The sequence below is a fragment of the Callorhinchus milii genome, unplaced genomic scaffold (assembly GCF_018977255.1).
Source record: "Callorhinchus milii isolate IMCB2004 unplaced genomic scaffold, IMCB_Cmil_1.0 Scaffold5, whole genome shotgun sequence".
Classification (NCBI taxonomy): domain Eukaryota; kingdom Metazoa; phylum Chordata; class Chondrichthyes; order Chimaeriformes; family Callorhinchidae; genus Callorhinchus; species Callorhinchus milii.
In genome coordinates, this window is record NW_024704746.1 from 17,245,426 (window position 1) to 17,273,027 (window position 27,602).

Sequence of the window (27,602 nt, forward strand, 5' to 3'; positions counted from 1 at the left end):
TACGCAGGCCAATTAAACTTTCAACAAGTCCAAGCTAAGGTTTGTTGGGAACAGGATATTTAAAATCAGAGATTATCATAAAAAGATGTCATGCAAAATACAAAAGTACAAATGCGAGCAGTACATCTCGAAAGTCACATTAGCAGGTTCTTTTAGCTTTTGGGTGATACCTGTAGTTCCTTTGTTATGTCTGATTGCTGACACTAAACAGAATGGTGCCCCATTTCTAATTCTAATCACTGGTACCTGTCACAAGAAACGCTCAAGATTTGTTTCTCCAACATTTCAACTCTTATCAGTTACAGCACACTGAGTATCTAGAGAGTTAAGGCGATCAAGGGACATTAAGCATTTGTGGCTCATTTTCAAGGCTGATTCCAGCACTGTGTCTTTGATTTTGATCTCGATCTCCCAATGGAAATAGTGACCATGCTTCATCCAAAACCAAAAAAACATCCAGCAGATGCAGAAACCTTAATTAGAAGATTAGGCAAAGATTTTTTTTCAGCAACTTCCTCTGACTTATTTTTTATTACAGGCCTCTCATTGATTAATATAAAGCCACAATGAAATAGTTAATTTTCAGTAAATTCCTGAGGCCTCTCACATTTGCTGTTTGCCAGCAACAGGAAATGTTAAATCCCATTGTAAACAAGTGATGAAGAAACCACAATTTCTAACAAATCAGCACATGATAATTCCTCCTTGTCAACGTACAACTTTCTATTCATTCATAACAGTTGATGTGCTGTTTCTGTGAAACTTACCTATGTGCCTTGCACAACACTTTCTCAAATCTCATGTCGATTACAATGCAAACATCAACAAATGCAGAGAAAAGGAATTCAAGAGCACATACCTGCTCTCCCAGCAGACCTGGTGGTCCCTGATATCCTTTGGGACCCTGAAACAGAAAAAGTCAACAGGTGCTCGTTTTAGACAACTTCCAAGTACTTAGTAACTAGTCAGTTCTTAAGGTGCTGACATTTTAAATGAATCAGGCAATTTGCTTTGCTTTAAACGTAACTGGAAGCAAAGAGTTTTTGAAGATGACAATTAATTTAATTTAGCTCCTTTTTCTGAATATGCGTTGAGTATAAATTCAATTATTTTGTGGATTATAAATGTGCTTTTGCTGAAAGGAGCACCATCTTCACAACGACACATGTTTGACAAATGCTTTGATTAGATAAAAGTAAATTGTGTCAAAACATGTCACCGCACGATAAAGATATCATTCCATTGCTTCTGGGTTATGCAGTTACTGAAAATGACACAAGCCTGGTTTGCTCATCTGGCTTACCATCGAACAAGACAGCGCTTCTGCCATGAATCATTTATTGTTCAGCCTATTAATGATAATACTGGAAAGAGAGAGCTTCAGTAACCAAGAACATGAAGGCAAAGTGCCCAGAGCAACCTGCTGTTCGCAATTATTCTTTCAAAAGGCTGGAGACAGTCCAACCAATTTACTCATTCCCAATTCATATGCTAGCGGCTGCTATCTAAGAAATACAATTGAGCCAAATATAATTATGAGATGAGTACTACACCAAAGTGTCCAGCTACTTCTTTCTATATAATGGCACTTTGAAGAAGAATGGAAATTTTTTTTGATTTCAGAAAGATTTATATAAGTAACTTACATTGTTACTTATGTAAGTCGAGCAAGATTAGCAAGATCTTTTCAATGTAAATCTTCCAATTCGTTTTTTTTGTAGGGATTATTTTTGGTAAATTTTCAACTTTCTCTCTGAAATGTTCCCTTGGCCTGAAACCTTCGCAGCAGTGGAAGTGAGCATTCTGTTCCCAGACAATTCCTCCACATCAGGAGAGCAGGCATCGGTGGCAGACAGGTTGCTTTGCAAAGGTTTGGGGCCTCTACATTTTACTACATGATGATATTAAATCTTATCAGTGGATCCACTAGGAGCCCAATTGTCTTGGAGACCTGAGCCATGGGATGCCATGGGTTACATGGTCCCAAAAGCTGGAGAATCAAACATCATAACCTTATAAAAACACTTTATATGATTGCAATCAAAACTCTGGAGAAATATTTAGTTGATTTGGACAATAATAAATAATAGATAATCCTTGCATTTCAGATAGCGCTTTATCACGTCTTCGAGACGTCTCAAAGTGCTTCACAGAATATAATGTAAAGTGAATTGACTGTATATTTTGTGGGCGAAACGTGACAGCCAATTGCACACAGCAGTGTCCCACAAACAGTTGTGGATTGAGTGACAAAGTTATTATTACAATGGTCCCAATAAGAGGCAAATGTTTCTAGTACAGAAGATATGGCGTGTATCATAACATAACATGTAGGAGCAGGAGTAGGCCATTCGGCCCTTCGAGCCTGCCCCGTCATTCAATCATGACTGATCTTCTAATCTAACTCCAGCTAATATCCTAACCCTGCCTTATCCCCATATCCCTTAATCCCTTTTGCAATAAGAAATCTATCTATCTCAGTCTTGAATATGTTCAAGGATTGATTGTCAACAGCCCTTTGGGGTAGTGAGTTCCATACATTCACCACCCTTTGAGTGAAGAAGTTTTTTCTCAACTCAACTGTGAAAGGGCTGGCCTCTAGTTTTAAGGTTGTGACCCCTGGTTTTAGTTTCTCCAACCAGGGGAAATAATCTCCCACTATCTACTCTATCATGCCCTTTCATGATCTTATAGGTTTCCATAAGATCCCCTCTAATTCTTCTATATTCTAGAGAATATAGACCCAAATTGGTCAGCCTATCCTGGTAACTCATCCCCTTCATCCCTGGTACTAACCTAGTAAATCTGCGCTGCACCCCCTCCAAGGCAAGTACATCCTTCCTTAAATAAGGAGACCAAAACTGCACACAGTATTCCAGGTGTGGTCTCACCAGGGCCCTATACAGTTGCAGCAAGACTTCTCTACTCTTATACTCTAACCCTTTCATAATGAATGCTAACATACCGTTCGCCTTCCTAATTACTTGCTGCACCTGCAGACTAACTTTCTGTGATTGGTGTACAAGGTCACCCAAGTCCCTCTGGACGCTAACACATTCCAATCTCTCCCCTTCTAAAAAATAACCCGCTCTACTGTTTTTGCTACCTAGGTGGATGACTTCGCACTTCAGCTATAGAATATTAGAAAACAGCAATGTGATCAAAAGAGGATACATGTTGTCATGGTCAGCAACAAATAGATACCCTTTTTGATCAAATGTAAAGGAGTATGGGGGTACACTGTGGAATAGAAATAGAATAGAAATTCAGATTTATTTAAAATTATCAATGAAATATAATCAAATAGAAAACAGCAGAGTCTGCAAAAAAAGAGATTTCACATGTTGTATTAAGTACAGCTAAAACCATACCAGTTGTGTTTGAAGTTTTAAACATCCCTGCTGCATATTTTATGCACGTGGACTGGTAGATATGATACCCCTTTGTGCAGTTTGTTGAATTCATTCCATTTTAATTGTTCACAGATTTTCATTGTAAAGTTATAGCTCAATATGTTACTCGATGTGGAAGAAGGCAATTTATCATTCTAGTCATTAATAACGGCATACATATGTGCACTAACAGCACACATACGCGCAAGTTGTTGCAATCAAGGAGAGCGTGCAAGTCTACAGAGGGCTTGAATTATTCCTTTGATGATACAGACTGTGATTCCCAACTAAATGGTATGAAGCAGATACAGTCCTGTTGCACATGTACGAGCTATGTTTGTGACAAACTCAAGCTAATAACGGAAACAAAATTAAAAACAGAATTGGAAATTGTCTAGCGGGAAATCATGTAAGTTCTTAAACATTACATCTCTATTTGTTATTATGGAAAAATAGTCTTTTAAGCCCTAAAATATTGATTAAACCATATTTGTGAAGTATATTTAGCACAATGAGTTGTGACAAGCTGTCTTATAATAATCATTACATTTGATGTACAGCATTGAGACATCTCAACCGCCTCACCGATATACTGCAAAGTGTAGTAACTGTGTATGGAATTGTGATCACTTTCATTGAACTACAGACAAAACAATTGGTTGATAAATATTTGGATCAGAAACCACTGTCATGGAGTTGCTCATTCAGCAACTCAATCTAATCAAAAATAACAATCCCTGAATAATTATTTCAGATGTGCAGCAAAACAGGAGACTTCATGCTCAGGGTTGCGAAGGACAATTTTAAGACAGACAGCAAGAAAGACAATCAGCAGCTGGAACTGTTTATTTAGAAGAGTGGTTGAGGCCAGTCATTGGCTTTTTATAATAGCTAGATACTATAATGGGATAAAGTAGGAAGGCTATTCTGGAAGGATGATATCAAATGAGCTAAAGGGCCTATTATGTTCATTCCTCTTTTGTGTTCTGCACTTTTAAGACAAAAGTGAATCGACTTATAAACTACACTATGATTTCCAGAGCACAGATAACTGTGGATGGATTTGATTTAAGATTGTTGCACATGAATTATTCCAAGGTTTAGGGCATTTTCTGAGTTGCCTGGAATTTTATATTGAAATGCTGTACTAGGATCATAATGTCTGTTTAAAGTAACCAAGTGGCAGTGGATTGTACATTGAAAATCTTCGCTAAAATCAACATTATACTTGGATCAGGAATCTGGAGCCAACTAGTCCAGCCCCTATACAATTTTAAAACTTCTAATTGTCTAAAACGTACCTCACTAATAAATGCATAAATAAATAATAAGTCTGGTCCGATATAACCTGTAACAAATTCTCCCCCCAATGATGAAAATCTATTCTTATATTTGGCTATAATTGTTAGTGGAGTTGTCCCAATGCTGAAACCAGATAAAACCATATCTAACATGAATTAAAATTCAGTTTGTCCAATTCAAATACACAATACATCAGCTTTTACGAGATGGAGAACTCATTCCCCAAACAATTTAATGGAACCTAAAGACGTTTTTATATTAAGAATATATCATAAATCTACATGTAGTCAGCATGCTGACTGTTCCTATAGAATAGCTATAAATATTAACTATAATTTTATTCTTCATTATATTTGATATTTTAAAAATTCAATAATTACAATTTTTTTATCAAGAAACCTGTTAATAAATAGTGCAAATTTGTCCCCAATATGGACTATCCCCATATCCCTTAATCCCCAATAAAGGGATTAAAGGATATGGGGATAAGGTGGATAGGTGGAGTTAGAATAGATCAGCCATGATCTTACTGAATGGCGGGGAGGTTCGAGGGGCCGAATAGCCTACTCCTGCTCCTAATTCTTATGTTCTTATGTTCTTATGCACCTTAAGTATACAATATTGAGAGAATTAAATTCTTTATTCAGACTTCTAGGCATTCCCACTACTTAGAATACCAATGAAAATACTGCATGTTCATTCAGGTAAATTCTAGCTTAAAACTTACTTTGTACAATAAAAAATGATTTACGGCTTTGGCATGCTGTTACTGACCTCAAGATTACTCAACTGAAAACGAATCTGAGCAACAGTTGCCTTCAGAGATCAATTTTTGTGACATTTGGTTACTTTCGATTCATTGCCTAGATTCTTAAAATGAAATATTTCAAATACATTTCATACACCTCAAAAGAATGTACACAATTCTTTTATCTTTAAATAATTTTTTTTTTGTGGAGTCCTGTAGCTCAGTGGTTAGAGCACTCGCTTTGCAAGTGAGAGACCTGAGTTCAATTCCAGGCAAGGCGAAACCTTGGGCAAGTTTCCTTACTCCACACGCCTAATAATAATCCCTCCAAAACCCAAAACAATAATAAATTGGTCATTTTCAATCTACGACTGTTTGTGGGACATTGCTGTGCGCAATTGGCTGCCGCGTTCGCCCACAAATATACAATCAATTCACTTTACAGTGTGTTCTGTGAAGCGCTTTGGGACGTCCTCCCGACGTGAAAAGCGCTATATCAAATGCAAGGATTATTATTATTATTATTATTATAGATGCAGTAATAAACACTCTCTCCTGAGTGAGATTAACAAGTTTAACCATTAATCTAAACTTGGATTAACTGATTAGCCCAAATTTAGACTTGGGCTAAACAGTTAATCCAAGTCTGCTATAAGCAATTCACTGAAAATATTAAGATGGCTAAATACAAATTTAGCAAGGCTTAAGAACAAATACAGTAAATAGCAATTTGATCACTTTGATCACTGCCTTTGGTTAGAATTATTTAGCCTTCAACTCCTTCATCGTGTAAGAATTAAAAACCTGTAACACCTCAAAGGCAATATTTGGGAAAATAACCCTTATGGAAGTGTAGAAGGGAACCTATTCAGAGCACTGCTGCTAGCTGACGAAAATTGGTGAAGGAAAGGATTGGTTGTATGAAGAGACAACAAATGACCTTTAAATTGAGACAACAAAATTCACGATTGATATATCAAGCAACTAAAGAAAGTAAGTTAAGGCAGTCCACTGTATTGGTGTACAACCTGGTGTGCAGACATGCACACAGACACTGCTGTCATTGCACAATCAGTCAACAACAGATGCAAGCAGGCACTTGGCTTCCAAATTCAAATAGTTTATATAGCTGTTTATTAATTTTAACCTCCAAAAACGTTCATGTGGCTGTTCGAATGGAATGATCAGGAATGATCAGGAGAATAAGTGAGGCACCTTCTCCTGAGTCAGGAAGACAGCTTGAATTATTCTGGGTATTCTTCAGTACCTCCTAAGACTGGTTATAAAGCTAGTAAAGGCCAAGGAACAGTTCGCAGGCAAGCAATGTTGCATGGTATCAGAACATTGAAGACGGTGAAGAAAAGAATATAAAGTTAGTTTTTTTTAAAAAGGATTGATTTATTTAGTTTAATGGTTTACATGAAGTGAACATAACCTCAAGGGTGAAGTGGAATTTTGAAAAATGGCTGCAATCCAGTTACAGACGTGATTAGACAGAATATTCTACCATGTACAATGGGGCTGGTATCTAGCAATCACAAAATAACTATCTCCAAAACTGCTTGGTAAGGAGAAAAAAATTCCCGAAGACTGGAAAATTGCAGTTGTGGTTTCAATATTTGACGAGAAATGTAAGCATTGCAAAATGGTATTGAAAGAGAAGACTGTGAAAATAATTCAAAACCAGTAAAAATGTCTCAAGCAGAAAATACACAGAAATGTACAGATGTGCAAATATATATATATTATACATATAAATGGAAAGGTCTGAAATTTTGCTTAAGAATGAATGCTTTGGTCGATTTGAAAATATAGACCTTATGCTTGCTAGTTGTAAACAATTGTCTACTTTGGTATGATACTATGCAAAGTTGGCATAATTTATAGAGGATCAAAAGAAAAGTTCCTAATTAGAAAAATGTGAATCCCAGGGATTGTCTTTCTTTTTTATATTGTGGTCAGGTCTGGATATGAGCAGTTTCAATCGTCCAAATTACAAATTTTAAAAGGGGCAACTTTACGGTATTTCTTGACAGATTTCCTAATTGGGAAACTTGGAAGGCCATGATTCTGACTCACAGGAACTGCCCTTTCAACTCTCCATTTTCAAAGTAAAGCTCCAGCAGGTCAGAGTGCCGTGTATGACACCTTCACTCATATTTCTTAAGAAATACCACAACATTTATTCCTATTTCTGTGATAAAGTTTTATTCTGTTGCCAGGTGCCATGGTACACTGCAACTGATGGATTGCTCCAGCGATCAGCTCTTCTGATTTGAACCACAGTGACACTGGGTTTTATGTTAGTCTTGTGAAGGGAATAGCCACTCCGCACATTTTCAGCCGAGCGTCAGTGTTTATTTTAACTGCAGCGCCCGTGCTGATGAGCCTGAAACTGCACTGACCTGATTTGGCCACCGTGTGCCATCTGAAGCCAAGTTGATTCAAACTGGGCAAACGGAGAAAACCTGACAGGCCAGAATTCATCCAATTTGGGAACTACATCAATCATGGAAAACTATACTACAGCATTTTAGAAAAGCAAGTAGACAAGACTGTAGAGGATGATAAGCAAGAGGAACACGTTACTGTTGCAAACAAAATGCAATTCCACGGTGAGAGTATTTCTCTCCTGAGCAAGCAAAAGAAAGCGGTCCAGCCAAGGATTGTGATTTAGAAGAGCTTTTTTAAGTGTCTAGGATAAAAAAAAATCTTTACTTTTGAGGACAGATTAGCAAGTATGATATAAAGGGCCCTCTAATTGAGGTGAAGCAGCCATGCGTTTTAATTGTAAGTGACAAGATACATGTTTGAGTTAGTAAAAACGCTTACTGATCTAACCATGGTATTATACAGTATAAATGAATCAATCCAGAACTTTACCAGGAAATCGGTAAAGTCCAGACAGAAGCTACTAAATTCCATTACAGTCTATGCAGACATTTCAGTGTCATTACGCACAGACCAAGACAAACTTGATGAAGCATGCTGAGGCAACAAATGCAGAAACGATTAAAATAATGTCTATTTCAAAAAAGGCACGTACAATTACATCCAAGCTGGAGAGAGAATCAAGCAGAATAATTGTACATCTTTGTTTCCTCCAGCACAATATTTCAAAGGACCTCACTTGGTCTGAGAACGAGCCCAACCAACAGCCAGGCGCCAATCCTGAGGCAACATCAGTGTGGAGCATTTTGATTTTCTTACTGATCTGAATTTATTACAGTATCTCTGCATGATGAAGATAATACATGAGAGGCTAAAATTTAACAGGGAGGTTGCCACTGAGGTGTGTCATCTGTTCCACTGGAGGCCTGTGGGAACAGTCCAGCACTCGGACAACACTATCAGTACAAATAACGGTCACACAAAAGTCAGCTGGCTGAAGTGTGCATGGCTATATTAAGGAGGTAACTGAAGCAGCGTATTGCTGATCATCCCCTGTAACTCAGCAAACACCATCAGCCTCTACATGCAAGGAAAATAAAGCCTCAGGATCCCATTATGTGATTCTCCTAATAAGCTTTGCAGTTGAACACTACAATTTTTATATGTACATAAATTACTGTCACTGAACTGCGACTTGACAGCCCAGTATATTATTTTGGTGCTTACTATATATCTTTTGTTTTAACTTGTACACTGATCCTTTATTCTCTATATGGTTTACTGGGTAATTTCGTCAGTACAATTGTTGAATTGTCTACATTTTTAAAGACATACAATAGAAAATATAAGAATTACACAAGGTATAAGATACTCAAGGGCAAAACAATGCCTAATTCAGAAATGTTTTATAATGTTATGCAAAATTTTAAGATAAGCTCAAAGAGAATACAGTAACTTATGGAAATCTATCAGACTCACATCTGATACAATCATACTTGGCTGTGAATGCAGTAGGATACAGATCAGCATTATTGGTCATGTTTGGACAGAACATATTAAATTGGAGGATTTAACCATCACATTCTTGCTCTTTTTGATTGTTAACACTTTTAGGGATAGAAAAAAGTTCAAAGGTTTTATTCATTGAAAATTAAATTTATAACTGCACACAGAACTAAGACATGATCCCATTTCAAACTCAGAAATGAAATAAATATTTGGTTGATCTGTTTGGTGTCCGTACCAAGTTGATATCACAGTCCCATTCAGTGCCGAATTTGCAGAGTATTAATACATCACTTGACTTGAATTTGAACTATGTGGACTCGGATCATCCTACTGTTGGTCACCTTAAAACTGGTACATGTCTGTCTTTCACAACATTCAGAGTTCTAAATCAAAACAGGAAGTATAGGCAAATAATTGATAGCTCAAATGTGACAGCACTTTGATTTCTTTTAGCCCTCACAAATATTTAAGAAAATAAATTTGCTCAGATGAGACCAATTCAGCAGCAAAAAGAAAAATACTTTACCTTCTGACCTCGGGGACCTGGAGGACCCGTTGGACCAATTGGACCTTCATCCCCCTGTGTAGGAAATCATTGATACATGAGCTGTGGTACTGCATGGAATAACAACATAATATTTAAGGCAGAAGGTGGCAGAATAAATGACAGTGCTGGGCACTGACTGAGCTTTGTAGCCAGGAGGGCATTTGTTCTCAGAGTGAGTATTATGATGACAAATTCTTCAAAATATTCCTGCCAGTTGAAAAATATCAGGATGGTAGTGGAGTGACAGATTTAGATTGCAATGGTCTTTGTGGACATTAGTGATTTAGTAATGGGCTGTGTCTTGAAAGTAACCCTGAGCTTGTGACAAGACAATATTTTGTTATGGGTAATATTTTTGCATTTTTTTNGACACAACATTTGTTTTGAAACTAGCCCACATTCAAATAATTTTCAGTTTGAATATGTACCGCGATGAAATATTTTTAATAACAAAAGGAAGAAAAAGTTTACGTAACACTGCAACTCCCACAAAATATACAGTCAATTCACTTTACAGTATATTCTGTGAAGTGCTTTGAGAAGTCTCAAAAGCATGATAAGTCGCTGTATCAATGCAAGGATTATCATTATTATCTAGCCACTTCCACGTGTATGAGCTTGGAAAATGCCAAGCTTTCTGTGAACAGTTCTGAATTCTTCAGGAATTAGCTGATGTACTGTTACATTCCAGTGGCTATTACAAGTAAAATAATATCTGGTTCCCATAAATTGTTAGATACATTTGACTTTTGTACAATTTCCATTTTAAATTTATAAAACGTCACTTCAGTCACAGTTTAACAGTTACATTCCCTGGTGGGCTTATTTGAGAGCTTTCCTCATATTTCTCTCTCCCAATGATACTTCCTACACTCAGGTGCTACTACCTGACCAGGGTAATTAGGTCCAATTCATGTTAATGCTTAGTTGTGGTTCAGATGCTAAGTTATACTGTGGTGAGGATGAACCAGCCCTCCTTTTATTTAGGACATCATTTGTACCCTGCCAAGACTGGCAACTTGAATGGAGGAAGGTGCAATAGAGCATTTGTCATACATTGGATTGTGCATCTCAGCCAAGAATGGGATTTGAACCTCAGTACCCAAGTCGGTATTGCACAGAGCATTAAAGTGTTGCCAACAACTGGCTACTTGAATTGCATTTAATTGTGGCTGTGAATTGGTAGCACCGGCCCATTTTAAAAGTGGAAATGTTGCTCTCAAATAAACTCACCCTTATTCAAATACTAACAGTAGGATCCAACACCACATGCAATAAAAACAATCAAACTGATGGATTACAGCGACTGTCATGGAAATTCACATCAATGTAAAACACAGATGAAATGCAGAGATGGAGCACAAAAACAATGAACCAACATTGATCACATGCATCGCAAACCAGAAAGGATATACCGTCACCCCATTCTATCATGCACGCTGTTCGTGGTGAGCAGCCTTCTTCACAAACATTCCTCCAAAGAGGTAAGAGCCAAAAATGATGATAATGGTGAACCATGCAGGTGTGACAATGATGGGAATGAATGAATGGCAGCAAAGACAGTTTAGCACAAAGGATTGTGAGTGAAACATACAGTGATGAGGAGAATGACTTCCCAGTTCAATTTACCTTTTCTCCAGGTGGTGCTTTACTAGGTGTTAAGCCTGGATCTCCTTTTGAACCCTAATATAGGAATTATGCATGCACCACATGTAATCAATAGAATACAGTCAAGAGATTGTCGAACACTCCCTGATTTATAAACATTTCTAAACAGCATGGTTCATCCAACACGGTACTCAACAATGACTTCTCTCAATTATTGGAGGAAATGCAATTCAGCTATTATGCATTACAGAATTGCACTTGCTAACTATTAAATACAGTCATATTGGTTAAACATTTACCACCGTATTTATTGAGAATGCTGGGTATGATTCCTGCATATGTATTACTAGTGAATTATAGTCCGATTTACAAGTAGAAAGATTTTTTGTTTTGATCAGCATGTGTCTGATACATGCAGAAACCACATTTAAGAGTATCTAAATCCTACAGAGAGGTCCACATATGTTTGACACCTACACATTGAAATTTCCCTGCGTCTGGAATTGAATGTGGACTGTCTTACTCGATGGACGCACCCTGCTTACCTGATTCCGACCATGGTTGGCAAGAGTAAAGGTTTGGGGACCGCATAGTGGGTGTTTAGGGTACTACTGAATTTTAACCAGCTAAAAACCTTTCCATTGAGAGCACTGTCTGGCAAGCTTCCCTGCTTGTTCAACTACCCATTAGGGCTTCGGCATCGAGTTAACAGCAGCCAATGGAAAGAAACCCTGTACCTAGTCTGCCTCTCCAAATCCTGCCAATAAACCAGCTCAGCAGGTCTGTCATGAGCAGTGCCCTGGAGCATTGAGCTGAGGAACCAAACTATCACAGAGGTTGACTTCAAAGTGGAAAGCAATTTCATACAATGGAAACATCCAGTCAATAAAGTTCATTGTGCGTTACATCTAAACCATTTGTAACCATGGTTATATTGTTCACATATGTGAATATGATAAAAAATACTTCATTTTAAATTGAACAAATGACCTCAGAATGTACACGACAAGTAATGAAGGTCTATTGCGCATTATGCAAAATATGGCCTTGTTGCAGATGCAAGACCTATACCCAGGGCTTCTGATTTTTAGTTTTAACAGAAAAATAGCAATAAAATACTCCCAATATAAAAAAAATGAAATAGGCGTTTATCCATTAAACATCGGAAATGGTTGCTCAAAGATACTCATCAGTGAGATTCTCTCTTTCTTTCTCTCTCTCATTCTCAGTGGATACCCTGGTGTGCCAACTGCACATGTCTTACTTCGCTCTCTGCCACACTGTGTGCAGGAGCATCTGGTGAAGGATGTGTATGTGAGAGGAGGGAGTCACTTTGCGTGCATAAGGGCACCTCTCTCTCGCTTCTGGGACATCTGGAGAAGCATGCCCGATAAAATCTTCTCATTACAGCACGGAAAAGGCAAAAGACCCTCAAACCCAGATTTTTGGACATCTACATAGAACTCGAAAATTGCTAAAAATGAATCCTGAAAAACAAAATTAATTAATACCAAAAAACAGAAGCCTTTCTTATGCCCTACATGGGCCTCTGACAAACTAGAAAAAAGGTGTTATTAAAAATACCTTGGAAAAACAATGTAGCTATTACAATAAGCATTTGAAGCATTTCCAAGAAAGTGTATTTAACCCACAAATAAATAAAAGTTATTATTTGGTTTACAAGTTAAATGGTTGACAGCTGGAAAAGCAAAGCCTCCTTGGCATGCCAGCACTCCCAGCTCTACACAGATTGTAGCATTTAATGAGGCCCGCAATTTGAATCTACATACTAGTGGGACAATGGCAAATGGTGCTATTCTACAGGGCTTTCCATTGCTATGCATCCTATCACTTCACAGCAGCAGTCAAGAATAACAGGGGATATTTCGGATCTCACTGACCATAATTGTTCTGCCGACTGCAGCCAGAACCAATACGAGATAGACCTGGAAGTTAGGTGTGAAACGGGAGGAGAGCAGAATGAGAAAAGTGAGGCACGGTAGAGAAGCAGCAAAGAAACTATACCAGGCCAGCTGATCACAGCTGGGGCTATGCAAGTGGGGATGGGGAAGGAATCAACTAAGGTCCTGTTCTTCAGCAATTTGGGATGTCCTCCCGACGTGAAAGGCGCTCTATAAATGTAATTTTGCTGTTGCTGATTGATATCCAGTGACTCTCCTGGATAAAATCTATGCTTAGGTGAGAACAGAATTAAGTTCAGCTGTGGTAACTTCCAAAACTCACTGCCTGAGCTCACACATGAAGAAGTTATACGTGAGTTATACTGGAGGATTCCTGCTGTATCCAGTAAAATTCAGTACCTTCAGGGGAGAAGACAGAAAAGGGAAAAAAATAGGAAAGACAGGGAAACAGAAAGAAATAAAAGCCAACAAGAGAGAACAACCAAGGGGCTAGGATAGATTAAAAGAGCAAATAAAATGCATTCAGTCAAAGGAACAGAAAAAGAAAATTAAGTATTACAAAAGGCAAACAAAATTAAAAGATATATGCACTTGTTCTACACACTTCAAAGTTTCACTGTGTTCCCTTTATGTTTCTTCTTTCTATAGACATGCAACTGGAATCAAACTCTGTAACAGTTTAATGCCTTTTTATACCTTAGGGATCTCCACGCGTAATTAAATCAGAATTATGCTCCACACTTCCATCTCTTAGCTGGAATAGATTCAACAATCTATGCACTTTGGCCTGCACAATAACATTAAGACACAAACGCTTTGCAACACAATGCCCCAAATTTCACCATTTTATCACGTGCTCTGTGACGTCACGATGGCCCTGAAATCACAATTAATGCAAGACTGCAGGTGTGAAATGACTAACCCTGCACTTTCAGGATCAAAATGGCACAAGTGTATGGCAGAAGGGGAATGCTTGAACATCACGTTTCTCTTTGTGTGTTTATGCAAAAACCAAATCACTAAAGAAATGCTGAATACATTCAAGAAAATGAAAAGCTTGATCCTGATCTGAGAGCATAAAGCTGTTGTTAAAAACTGAAATTACACCCAAATAAAAGATCATTGAGATGTGACAGTTGTGAAGAGTGTACCTAACCTGGAATTCACTATTTCAGTGGTACTGGTACACTTTTGTTCACAGGCACATTTCTGATTAGATTATTGTTAAGCCTCTTACTGACAGAATGCCTAAGGATTTAACCTCCAAAGTATTGACCCACAATACTTTATCAACACATTGCATGCATTTTCCATCATTTTCCCCTGGAGTTTCCCCAGGACTAGATTCTTAGATCTCCTATTTGTTGATATGGTGAATCATGTAAAGCTATTTATAATGCCCAGTGCATCGTTTTCTTTAATAACTCGTATTTGTGTATGTAGGAACCCAGAGATTTAACTCTTTCCTTGTCAATATGTTTGGCCTGCACGATTCACGGGTTCAATATTGCTGAAGATCTGGGAGCACAGTTTCATGTTTTAAGCTAGAATTCATATTGAGAGAAACAACCCTTTTCCTGGGTACAGTTAATATATTTCCAATGAGTGAACCAGATGATGATACTATTCTAAATCAGCTGCTACTCTGCAATATTGATTTGACAATGTTCTTAATTTTGCAAATGTTCTAAGAAACTTATGCAGCTCCAATTCATAATTCTGCAAACAGTTCAGATTTCACTTTGCACTCAAACTATGCTGCATGAACTACAACCAATCATTTTTTATTTTAAGGAGTGGAAAAAGCCGTAGCTTTTATCCATTTATACAGAGTTTTGTTTACACAAAAATTTCTACTGCCATTTAAACAAAACATCAATGTGAAATTTGATCTTCATTTTCGAAAATTTGTACTGACCCACCTTTCCCGACCAGAGTCTCACAAGATAAACTCGATATGTTGACATCCATTGCAGTGAACTGAAGGTATGTTCTTAAAAAGAAATCTCCTGAGCTGCCTGCTAGTGCAAAACACAAAAGTAAAGCCTGCAACATTAAAGAGTCTTTTGTCTGTAAAGATAGGGTAGATTGGAGCCTGAGAAGGGTGAGAGATGGGAGTGGAAAGCGTTGTGTAGGTAGGAGAGAGACAAATGACCCATATTTGTATTGTTCTAATTTCCTACAAAATACACAGTCACTACATTTTAGAGTAAATCTCGTGAAGTACTTTGAGACGTCCTCCCGACGTAAAAGGCACTGCATCAAATACGTTTGTATCTGTACACAGAGACACATCATTAGCTACAGCCTTATCTCCACTTAACCTTTGGGTTGTGTGTGTGGACATTCTGAAAACAATTCCCTTGTAAATTTTGATCAAAAATCAGATTTCTGTTTAAAGGAATTCTTTTGGAGTCATTATGCCTTTGAAATAATGTACATGGGGACTGCATGAACTTGCCAGTATGCAAAGGATGGTGAAGAGAAAGAATCTATTCCTGTAGCTCAAATACCAGCTGCAGTTCAATACCCGCATCTTATAAATACAAATAAGCAGCTGGCACTGGGATGTACGGTTTAAGGCTACAACTCCATTTATATGAATACATTTATAAAGTAACGTGAGACACTGAATTCACTGTGAGATAATTAAACTATTTATAACTAAATTGAAAAACAGGTTTATATATACATATCACTAACTAGTCACAAACAGAAATAGTGGCAGTTGATTGACACATTCTCATTCCTATATATTTATAGCTTTACGATCGTACATTATTGATCACTTGTAATCTTCATTTGCCCCTCTCTCACTGACATTGCAATTTGCTTGCACCATTTTTTTGTTCAATGGTAACCCGAGGACAATCAACCAGACAGAGAAACAGTAAAGAGAGAATATCTACTCCTCGCTTTTGGTGGCCTTTGCAGACCCGGTCATATAAACACTCATTCCTCCCACTCTTTTAGTACTTCTTTTTCAAATTGTAACTCTTAAAGCACCATGGATGATTCAAGCTCCCTTCTTTTCCTTTTTACATTGGCTGCAAAACTTTCTGGCAAAGCCACTTGTCAAGGGAAGAGAAACATCAATAAAAAAACGCATTTCTACCTTTCAAGGTGGACAACAGAGCAAGAACAAACAGAAAAGGGGACTGTAAATGGCCTTTTTCAGAATAAACCTGTGAAGGAAATAGCTTAGCTAAGACCTCCAGCTTTAATCCGGTCTGCTGCAAGCTCACATTGCAAAAACTGCCCGAAATAAAACCCAACTATGTCTATTTCACCCAATTCAATTGTCTTCAATGACAGCATCAACAAAGCAGTATTTCAGGATTGACAAAGGTTATTCAGCCTGACATGTTGCTAGACGCTGTCATTTGGATGTCGACTTGTGTTAAACCTGGTCATGTCTCAGCAATAAAGACAAGTAAGACAGGCAATGGCGGCATTTATCATTTTGGTAACTGATTGGCATAGATAAAAAGGTTGTACACACTTTTGCCTAAACCAAGAATTTCAACCCAGGCTTTTTTGTAACAAAACATTATAAAGATTATGATGAAATGTCCAGATCGTCAGAAGTACGAGTGCGATTGTTTAAAGAAAAACACCAAGTATTAGGATCAAACGCCTTGTGTAGCATTTAACAGTGAAACAGATGGGACCAGAACAATTGCCCTCAGGCGCAGAGGTAAGGATTTTAAATTGCTCTCAAGACAAAGTAGGATACCATAAACATCATGTTGATCACACCAAGGGTGAAATGTCAGGAACTGTAAAGTGCCATAGGTGAAGTTACAATCAAAAATAAGATTTAAGCTTGTCCATATCAAGAACATGTGTACAATTAAGGAGAGTTAATAAAAAAGATAACTTTGTAGATTTTACGATGACCTGAACAACTAAAATAACTTTAGAAGTGATATTTAAAAGTAAGAATGGCAGCACTCTGAGGATTTTCATATCATTCTGGTGAACAAATTACCATCGCTCTCAGAATAACTGCAAAATATATTTAACTACCATGTAGTGCGAACACTTGTTCCATGTATTGTCGCCAATCTACAAAACCAATCCAGGACCACAGGAAAATACATTTCACAAATACCTCCAAGTTTCATGTGCATGTAGAAGTGAAAGGAGTGTTTTCATGGCATCTTAGGTTCTGGATGATAGATTCAGCTCAAAGTTCACCAGAATTTGTGATGCTTGACTAATGGGTTATTTAACTAAATTTCCATAAAAGCACTTTTGCTGTCACACATTAATTGACAGTAAACTTGCACATCATAAACAGTGCTCAGATCCTGCAAACAACTACTCCTTTATCCAGATGTTGTTTAAATTATTCAATTTTAATGGTTTAAGATATTGTATTAAATTAACGCAATACTCCAAAGTCATTTTTGTGATTGAATTGGGCAATGCAAACGATTTAAACATCAATTTGAAGTAAGTCATGTAAAGAATACATAGCAGACATTATAGGAAATGTCAAAAAGCAATGCAACAGCACCATACAAATGGCTTGTAACGCAAACATTTGACATGACTGGAATTGGAGATGAATACTTCAAACAGAGTCACTCGTCAAGCTTTCCGCAAATCAGAAAACTATTTAATGCGGTTAGATTAGTTTTCCCTTTTACTCTTGAAGAGGGGTAAGAATAGGAGGGTTGGAGCTGCATATGGAGTATTATCACCAGTGCATCCAATTGAAATGACAAGCTTATAGTTCTGCGTGTGAAGACAAGCCGTGCTCTCACTATTCTTCCCTCAAGAACGGTTACAGTTTGGGGTCAGAATTCTGAACATTTTCAGTAAACGCTGATTTATTTTGATGGACCTCATCATTCCAAATGTTCGAATGACAGTGACTGCCCTTTTGGCAACTTCCCCCTCCTCCCCCTCTTAGTTACCTAGCTCAGGCTTCCAGTCAACCAGGTGAAGCACTTTGCAGTATACCCCTGATGCGCTATATAAATTGCAAAATGTTATTGTAATAGTTCAATTATAACAAAATGATTCCAATTGGCAGAGAATTTGTTTTACAAATGGTGATTACTAATACAACTCTTGCTGTCATCAAATAAATTTATACAATATGTTTGACCAGGAACCAACAATTTCAAGGCAATGCAAAATTTCACATCTAAAGAATTAGGTTTCTCTAATAATAAAGTAATAATATACAGTATTACATAACAAGACACAACGATGATTAGAAATAATGATTTTTGCCTTATACCAAGTATGAGGTATACTTGAACAAACATGTTATTTCAATTAATTGTTTCATTTCTAGAAATCAGTCATTCAAACCTAGTGGTTAATTTTACAATTTTGTATGAGGTCATTTTAAACCTTTGTATCTTTTTGGCAGTTTGTTTACTTTCATTTCTCTCATGGGTTTAGCAATAATATTTGAGGAAGACAGTGTTCAATGGTGACATCTCACGTTTAATTCACATATGGCCCAGACAATCAAAGCCAAATGATTTAAAGGCCAAGGACTTCTTGAATACTTCAAAGATTGCCTACATATGGAAACAGGGTTGGTTAGTGACACAGATTAATTGCCTGGAAGTTAAACGTACCTTTGGGCCAGGGAATCCTGGCAATCCTGGATTCCCATGTGGTCCTGACATCCCCTAGAGAAATGAGAACAGGAAGTTTACACTGAGTAGCAGCATCGCATCATTATCTTTCCCCAGCATGACTATATTAATTAATGATACACCAAACCATAGAAACTTTGGGTCTCGGTCTACCTCAAATGTAAATCTGACAGTAACTCGGCTTTTCAGGCTGTGTTTGGTAATTGAAGATCTCCTCCAGGATTACACAGTACAATAACATCTGCACACCATGCATCTCATTGCTTAAGACATAGGGGCCTGCAGAATATTTGGGGGGAGTTACGTAACAGAAATCTGCAGGGAGAACGATGTCAGGTTGACTTAAAATTATCCATCTCCCCCCTTCATGTTAAATTCTTAACAATCCCGAGGGTTCATTTTAATGATTTCATCATCGGATAATTTGTACTCAGCTCATCTGGTGGCTCCTCTGCTTGGAGCTGAGCCAAACAGTTTCCACACCACTCTGTGATGGGTTAGTTGACCTCAGCTTGGGCAGTAAGTAAAAACTTCACAAAACGATCTTAATATCGCTGGATTTGGGAGTAGAGAGCTGATGCCACACTCTTGAACTCTGCCCTTGACGTGACCCGCTGTTGTGTTGTCTGAAAATGGTGTCAATGCAAACAGCTGGTGGAACCTAAGAACTAAGCGAGTGAAAAGCATGGGGTCCTTATAATTGGTAATGAATGCTGACATTCTGAGACATCATACACGTGTACGATAGTAGTGAGTATTATACAGATGACCTTTGTGGGTGTGGGTGGAAAAATGTTCCGAGTCCATTAAAGGTGCCCTGCCATTCATTTGTACAAGACTTGAGTGTTGTCTTACAGAACTCCTCAGTTACTACGAACTGTCTCCGCCCATAGAAATAGCCTGGAGCGACCTTTAATGTATAAAATGTACTGGCTAGTACTTCTGCTGTTTGTTTCCAAAACAATCCGAATCATTGTCCAGTTGACATTTAAGGCGAGCTTAGAGTATTCCTAACGAACTCTACTGACATTAAAACCCCACAGTCACAAGCTAGAGTGGCTTAACTCTTTGAGTTCTGGGTATTCCTTACTGCTTTCCAGACACGCAGGTGTTGTAAAAATACAGGCCAACAACAGAATCTAAAATCAGCTTTCTTAATTAAAGAATCTGGAAATATGTCATGCTGATCTGTGAACACCTCAAACCTGGCTCAACATCACCTCAGGAGAAGCTGTGAGATCCAGAATTATATTTTTTTAATGTCGGGAGGTGTTTTTTCTGGCAGTGAAGTCCCAGTTAATATTACCGCTTTCCTGAGGAGTGATTTTCAACCCCTATAACTGGGTTAGACTAACTACTTAGCCATCTGTCAGCAATGGATTAAATACTATTTTTCTCTGTTGGGTGCCATGCTATAAAGGTCATACCAGAGAAATCGTTGCAATCTTTTGACAGGAACGTTGGAAATGTAGCATTAGGACAGTCCACTTAAAGAGATGTTTAATGGAATTTATTCGATTTTTAAAAAAGTATGGAAACAATTAATTTGCGTTCAGCACTTTTATATTTTTAAAATATATCACAATACAATTGTATTTTAAGTGACTAACTTGTTCCTAAAACTTCCACCCCTTGAAACAAAATGTAACAAAAAGCCATGCCATATCACCTAGGAATATATCAATGTACATTGTTGAATTGCCAATTAAACTCTTGCTGGTAAATGAAGCAAAATGCACACTACCATTGGGAAGCACGAACACTATAGCCAGGCCCTGAGATTAAAAGAGCTGCCAAAATCTAATGAACTGGTGGAAATGGCTGAATGGACTCATCCAGCTCATGTTAGTTTGTTAGGTAACCGGCTTCATTTGCAATATTTTTCAAAAGATGACCACCTATTATCATTTGTATAAAGATTCAGAATATTCTCCGAGTTACTAATACAAAAAGCATTCATATGACTTTGTCCAGGGCTTTGGGACGACCTCCCGACGTGAAAGGCGCGCTATAAATGTTATTTTGTGGTTGTTGTTGTTCACAAAAAAGTGCACAAGCTCCTACCCAACTCCCAAGAATACCATTTTATTCTTTTCTGGTGAAAGCTTTGAGCTATAAAGAGAAAGCTGAGGGTTTGGTCTACAGCAATGCTTCCTTATAATCACCTAAGAAATGCTTGAGACATTAAATTGAGGTACCGTCTGCCTGTTCAGGTGGACGTTAAAGATGCCATGGCACTGTTCGAAAAGAGAAGGGGATTTCTCCTGGTGTCCTGGCCAACAAACCCTCAAATAAAATTGGTCACTCACTCCTCGGTTGTTTTTGGGACTTTGCTGTGTGCAACTGGCTGCCTCATTTCGCCTACAAAATATACAGTCAGTCCACTTTACAGTATATCCTGTGAAGTACTTTGAAATGTTTCAATGACGTGATAAGGCGCTATATCAAATTAAAAGATTAATATTATTATAACTACCTCTTATTCTTAGGCGTTCAGCTACCAATCTCCCTGCAGACTGTGATGCTCCTGTCTCATATTATATATCCAGAACTCAAAGTTGTACAAAGATGTACTTGCAAAACCTGGTCAATCGTGAATTGTTGGCTGGAAAGTCTAAGAGTGAGATTCATAGCTTTGACAATCACATTGGAGATGCTCAGAAAGGCAACAAAGTCACGTTTGTGAGATTCAGAGCCAAAATTGAAACAGGAAACTTCCAAGATACTTCTAATGCATGCAACAATTTCTTCAAACAAGTGAGACAATTTTACATTGAAGGACTTGACTACATGTAAAAAAAAAGTTGCCTCTATAGAATGAAATACAAAGGGGTATTGCATTTCTTGGGCCATCAAAGCACTTGCAAAGTAAGTTCAGCCAGCTTGCGAATACTTTGGAATAGTTCACCAATGATCAGCAAGAGTATTTGAACAGGGAGTTTGTTGTTGACTAGTGCATTAACATCAGTCTCCTAGCTTTGTTACAATTTGATGGGGTTTGATGAATTTGGAGTTAGAGTATCCTGAGTGACAGACTGATTGACTGGATGCTCTTGGTTTCCATCACTAAGTGCTCAGGCTAAAGTGCTTACTCTTACTTCATATCGTGACTGGTTCTGCAACTCTTCAGCCAACGTCAGGAAAATTACGATTGAGCTGAAGCCCCAAATCAAAGGGAGGATGAGCCAAAAGTACGTACTCTGAAAAATCTAATGGGGTTTGAAACACCTTCTGTGGTTTATTTGCTGCAAACTTGAAATCATTTGAAAGTGAGTGTTATAAACTGACAGCCCAGTCAAAAAATAATCTAATGAAGGCTACATACAAACAAATGATACCCAGAGAGAAAATAGGCTTGCTGAGCAACAGACTATTTCAAACCCTACAAATGGTTGTACTGTATCATCAGAGTTGTACTTTTACCTACAACATGTGTTTTGGTGATTAGTTTAACAATGATAAAGTATATTTTCTATATTTTCTAAAAAAAAGTTTTTTTAATAAATTAATTAGGTGATGGTGTATCCTTGTGTCCACCCACTCAGCTCACTGAAGACAAAACCACTGGACTGTTGGCTGCAATAATAATCGACTTCAACTTGTCACGAGATCAAACGAGGGGTTTGGTCTATTTGATATCTTTCCAGAATGCTAACTATCATTTTCCAATTACCTCAACAATCCTCTTCTTAACCAAGTCCAGATATTTAGTTAGAGGTTTTGAATCAAATATGTATTTCCCATATTTTAATTCAAATGAGTTAATTATTACTGCAGCTCATTGTTTTCCTCTGCACCTCCTCCAGGGCCTGGGTGCCCCCCTTATATTGCAATAACCAGAATGGTAAAATACTGTATGAGGATTTGACAATGTAACTCAACATTCTGTTTACTAAATTTGTTGCTGCCTCACACTGTTTGGGAAAGATGAGCAAAAAGCCAACTAACAACCCTAGGCCTGTTTTAAATTCCCTTTTGGCAAGTTCTATTCCAGCTGTGGAGTATGTATTCCTCCTATTTTTACTACCAAAATGCAGTACCTAGCATTTATCCATAAGGAACATAATTTACCAGTGGTTAGCCCACGTGTAAAACCTATCAATCTCTTTTTGTTAGATCTTTGTTGGTTTCTTTCATTCCAAGTACAGTAGCTTGAGGGCACCAATTTAATTACCACAGAACCTTGACAAACGTACAAACCCTCGGCATATAAAAAATCTCCTAGCTTCTCCCTTGCACAAGCTCTTCAAATCCAGGTGATTTTGTGTACAAGGAAAAAGAAGCATCACAGCATAAATACTTCATCCCCACTGTGACCTAACTCCATGTATGACCACACTATACTGCCCTTCCTTTACATAATGATTTATCCATGTCCTAACCTTGATACCCTTTTAAAGCAATCTGTTGTGTGATATTTTATCAAAAGCCTTTTGGACGTCTAATCATATTATGTCCTATGGCTTGCCACTATTAATTTGGGAAACCATCTAATAAATGATCTATGGCAGCTGATATTACACTCATTGTTATCAGTCTGCGGCATCTGAGGAATTCCCCCAAAATGATTGTTGAGTTGAACTTCTTTACGTAGAACACAAAAGAAATGTGTTTAATAGCAGCTGTGAAAATTCTCGTGCTAGAATTAGCCATAGTCAATGGGATGGTTGTTCCACCAAAACGGCATCATTCTTGGAAGTTGCTTATACAACTACAAACTTCATTCAACTTTTATGTCATAGAACATTACAAGGATTACTGATTCTGCAACTTCGACATACACAACATTGTAGTGCAAAGATTACAACAGCCTGTACTGTACAGAATCTGATAAGAAAGTTGGTGGGATGAGAATGGTGCATAGACTGTAAGATTGGCATCACATGCTGCCTTTGTACTCACCCTTGGTCCTCTTCTTCCAGTGGGACCAGGTAGACCAGGTGGGCCTGGAGGTCCCTTGTAGGAGAGAGAAAAATAATTAATTAGATTAAAAAAATCTGTTGATAAGAAACAAAATCCCGTTTTATAAAATTCGAATAAATATTAGGAGCTCAAGGACAAACATACAATCAAATAAGACCAGAAATTGAATACACATTTCTTCAAACACATATACACAAATTTAACAATATTTTATAACAGGCGTAAGCTTTCGTAAAGTGCAATCAATATCTGGAAGTAATTACAAAACCATAATCTAATCAAAGGCACCACATAAAGTGTGAGAGTTGAGGCTCAAATGGTTACAGTTGCAGTTATGGACTGTTTTAATGTGATGTGGGTCTTGTTCTGGCTTGGATCAGGTATGTACCAGCAGTGGAATCTTGTCACTTTCTGTCCAGTCCTCGGTGTCTATTAGCATTTGGTACTGCAGATTCATGCAGGCATCATAATCTGCAGTTGATCACTGTGAAGTTCTATGGCCAATATATTTTATTAATTGATAAAACATGTTATTGAGCATTTTAAAACGTTAAGTCATACCTCTCAATTTATACTGCTTCAGCAAAGCTATAAATAACGCTTTGTTATAGCTCTTTCTATTGAACAGGGTTTTAATTTATGGTCATATCACCGTGTCATTAAACATTTGTATGTTTGGTTAGTTAAGGTATTACAGCTTTATCAAGCCATTGTGAACTAATTTATGGCATCTACTTAAAATGGAGCACGAGCCATAAATCCTAGATAAGAATGCTAATCTGGAACGGAGAAGTAGAACCGGTTAAAATAGGCGGAAAAATTAAACCTCATGCCAGAATTATGGTGCGAATCCATAGAAATAAAGTTGACACTTATGGATGTACTAATTCCAGTTTTGCTACCAACCATTTTGGAAGGTGGAAATCAATCAGGTGAAATTAACCAGATTTGGACGATTTCCATCCATAATGTGCATGAAAACAATTTCATTCACAGCCACGATACTATCATCAGTTGAGCATGTGGCATTATAGCCCAACTGCAGAAGAAATGGGAACAAATTATCCCCTTTTGTTCTACAATGTTCTGTTTTTTATGTAACTTCTGGGATCACTTCATCACTTCAAATTTAGATGATAAACTAAGTGGATTTGATGTCCAGTGACTGCCCACAATAACATAATTGCCCACCCTGCCAGGAGAGATTTGTACCCCATTCAAACAGCTGCTAAATTCATCAAACTGTTTCTAGATCTGTAGAAGCAGCAAACAACTGAACCTGACTGTGGTGCATTAGCTGCAGATATCTGTGTCTCTTCCATCAGCTTTATGTGACATTTAACCCTCAAGGACTCTTTGAAAGATCTTAAAAGCAAATCACAGGAGAAATAAAAATATAAACAAAAAAAAGGAAATGACCAAATTATGTTTCCAATATGTCTCGGTTAACCTATTATTTAGAGTGATCAAGGGATCCCAGAAGTTACCTAAAAACATAGAAACTTTCAAGCACAAAAACATTTGGCCCATTGTATTTATGCCAAAGTTCAAACTTGTTTTGATACACTGTATTATACACACACACACGCATTGAACTTCAGCCTTGGTATATCAGGGATCCATGTGTTAAGAGGCTAGAAACTGCTTTGGCAAAATATTAAAGAATGAGAGTGCACAAACAAGCCGGTATCCAAACCAGAAGTTTAGATGAGATTCTAAATTGCTGGACTAAAAATACCAAAATTTCCTCAGAGCCTCAATTGGACAACAAATGTTTAACAGAAATCCATTAGAAAACACTGCGTGCCATCTGTGTGGGCCATTTTCAAAGTAATGTGAATGACTGTATGGAGTATGGCTAGCAATATAATGCCCCATTAACTTCCCAGCTTAGCTGTCTATGGCAGCCCAGACTTCAGTGGTGGTGCTGCAAAGTAAGCAAGACAGAGGTGCTGCTTTTGGAGTGCTAAGACTTAAAGAGGCATTTTTTACTGCTGTTTCTGAAGTAGCAAAGTGACAAATATAATCACCAGTCATCCTTTCTGGCTGCCTGTCGGTTTGGGAAGCTCCTACAAAACAGCAATGTGGTACTTTTAACGCTAGCTGGCCTGTGTAAACCCTCCTCAGCTATATAAAGGCCTAGCACCACAAATAAGTTGTGAATTAAGCCTTTGAAACAACAAAGCATGCACAGGCTTGCGCATGCATAGTTATTTTCTTGTAGCTCTAGAAATTTGCCTGCAATAATAGATGAGGTGGATTCCACAACAACACTGTGGAAAAGCTAAGACTATATTATTGCATATGAAGAAGCCTTGAATTCGCTGCTGCACTGCTCATCCTGTTGAGTCAGTGCACAAATTATTTTTAATTTCAGGAATACTAACTGGAGGTCTCACATGTGACAAAGCATATACGAGATGAAACTACAATAAGTATTCCATAATTCTTTCTTGCAGTATTTGCTTTGTTTATTGTGCTTTGCACACAGAAATTAAGCTGCATTCCTTGGTGAAATTCCAAAAAACTCCCAATCCACGAGAGACCAAATTAGTATTTGTTTCTTGTCATTTTAGTGCTTAATCCATCTACAGATGTACTATCCTTTGCACAATCACATATTTGAAATGTAATTGAACATTCATCCCATCCAGATTTATCTGTAATTTTCCACCTATCTTTCAGACAGTCAACCAGTTTTCAAGTCAGTCCTATTATGCAACCACAAATACAACTAGTCTGTGGAATTATGGATCTAAAAATCCTACTGTTCTGGGGAAGAGTCAAGGACTATGTCGCACTCACAGATTTTGTTAAAATTCTGCAGTGTACTCCGATGGTGATGTAAATAGCACAGATTCTGCCAAGATACATAAAACCTTTAGGGAAATGAGTACTGAAATGCAATATAATTATTTTCCCTGTGCATCAGTCTAAGCAATAAAACTAGACAGAAAATGATTAATGGTGGTTAGTTTATCATTTTATTCGAATATTACTTTGCACTTTTAACACTGTCAGAGATGAGTATATATTGATGTGCAAGGTCACTAAACTGGTTACAGTATCCAGCACCAGATAGCAGCCAAACAAACAGCAATGCCAAGAAAGATCTTTCATATAGTAGTTGGATCAGAACCAAAACCTTATAAAAGATATGTGTCAGTTGATCCATCTTGCCCTTTAAACCAGTTCAAGTTCTTCCTGTTTTGGACTTTATTGAGATCACAGCATTGCTTCCTCTTCCCATCTACAATTGACTTTGCCAGCTTGGATGTCACGATTGAATATTATTACAACCAATCTTGCAGTGGCCTTCCAATGAATAATATTTCACGTGAATTAATTCCTTTACTGGAACACTGCCATCGTAAGAGGTGTTCAGCAAAGTTTCCCAGATACACAGTGCAATACCAAATCACAATAGAATGCAGCATTTATGAATAGTGTAATGACAAAATATACATAAAAAGCTCTAAAACATATTTGAGTCTAACACAGGTCAATCTATAAAAACAGAGATTTTGTGTTACTTTTTCTACACTGAGATTGTGTTACTCCAGTTATCATACATTGATATTTTCTATGATCATAATTCACAAGTGATGACGTCTGCTTCCATAATGCAATTGTATG

General features: G+C 37.6%; 1 protein-coding gene across 1 annotated transcript in view; it reads right to left on the reverse strand.

The window, feature by feature from the left end:
* Positions 1-27,602, reverse strand: part of LOC103174799 (collagen alpha-1(XXIV) chain) — a 129,472-nt gene that overhangs the window by 76,697 nt on the left and 25,173 nt on the right. The window contains exons 5-10 of the mRNA XM_042334983.1: positions 24,910-25,005; positions 23,946-23,999; positions 19,023-19,076; positions 11,519-11,572; positions 9,869-9,922; positions 860-904 (exon numbers count right to left, since the gene is read on the reverse strand). Coding sequence (XP_042190917.1) covers positions 860-904; positions 9,869-9,922; positions 11,519-11,572; positions 19,023-19,076; positions 23,946-23,999; positions 24,910-25,005 — 357 coding nt within the window. The remainder of the gene's footprint in view (positions 1-859; positions 905-9,868; positions 9,923-11,518; positions 11,573-19,022; positions 19,077-23,945; positions 24,000-24,909; positions 25,006-27,602) is intronic.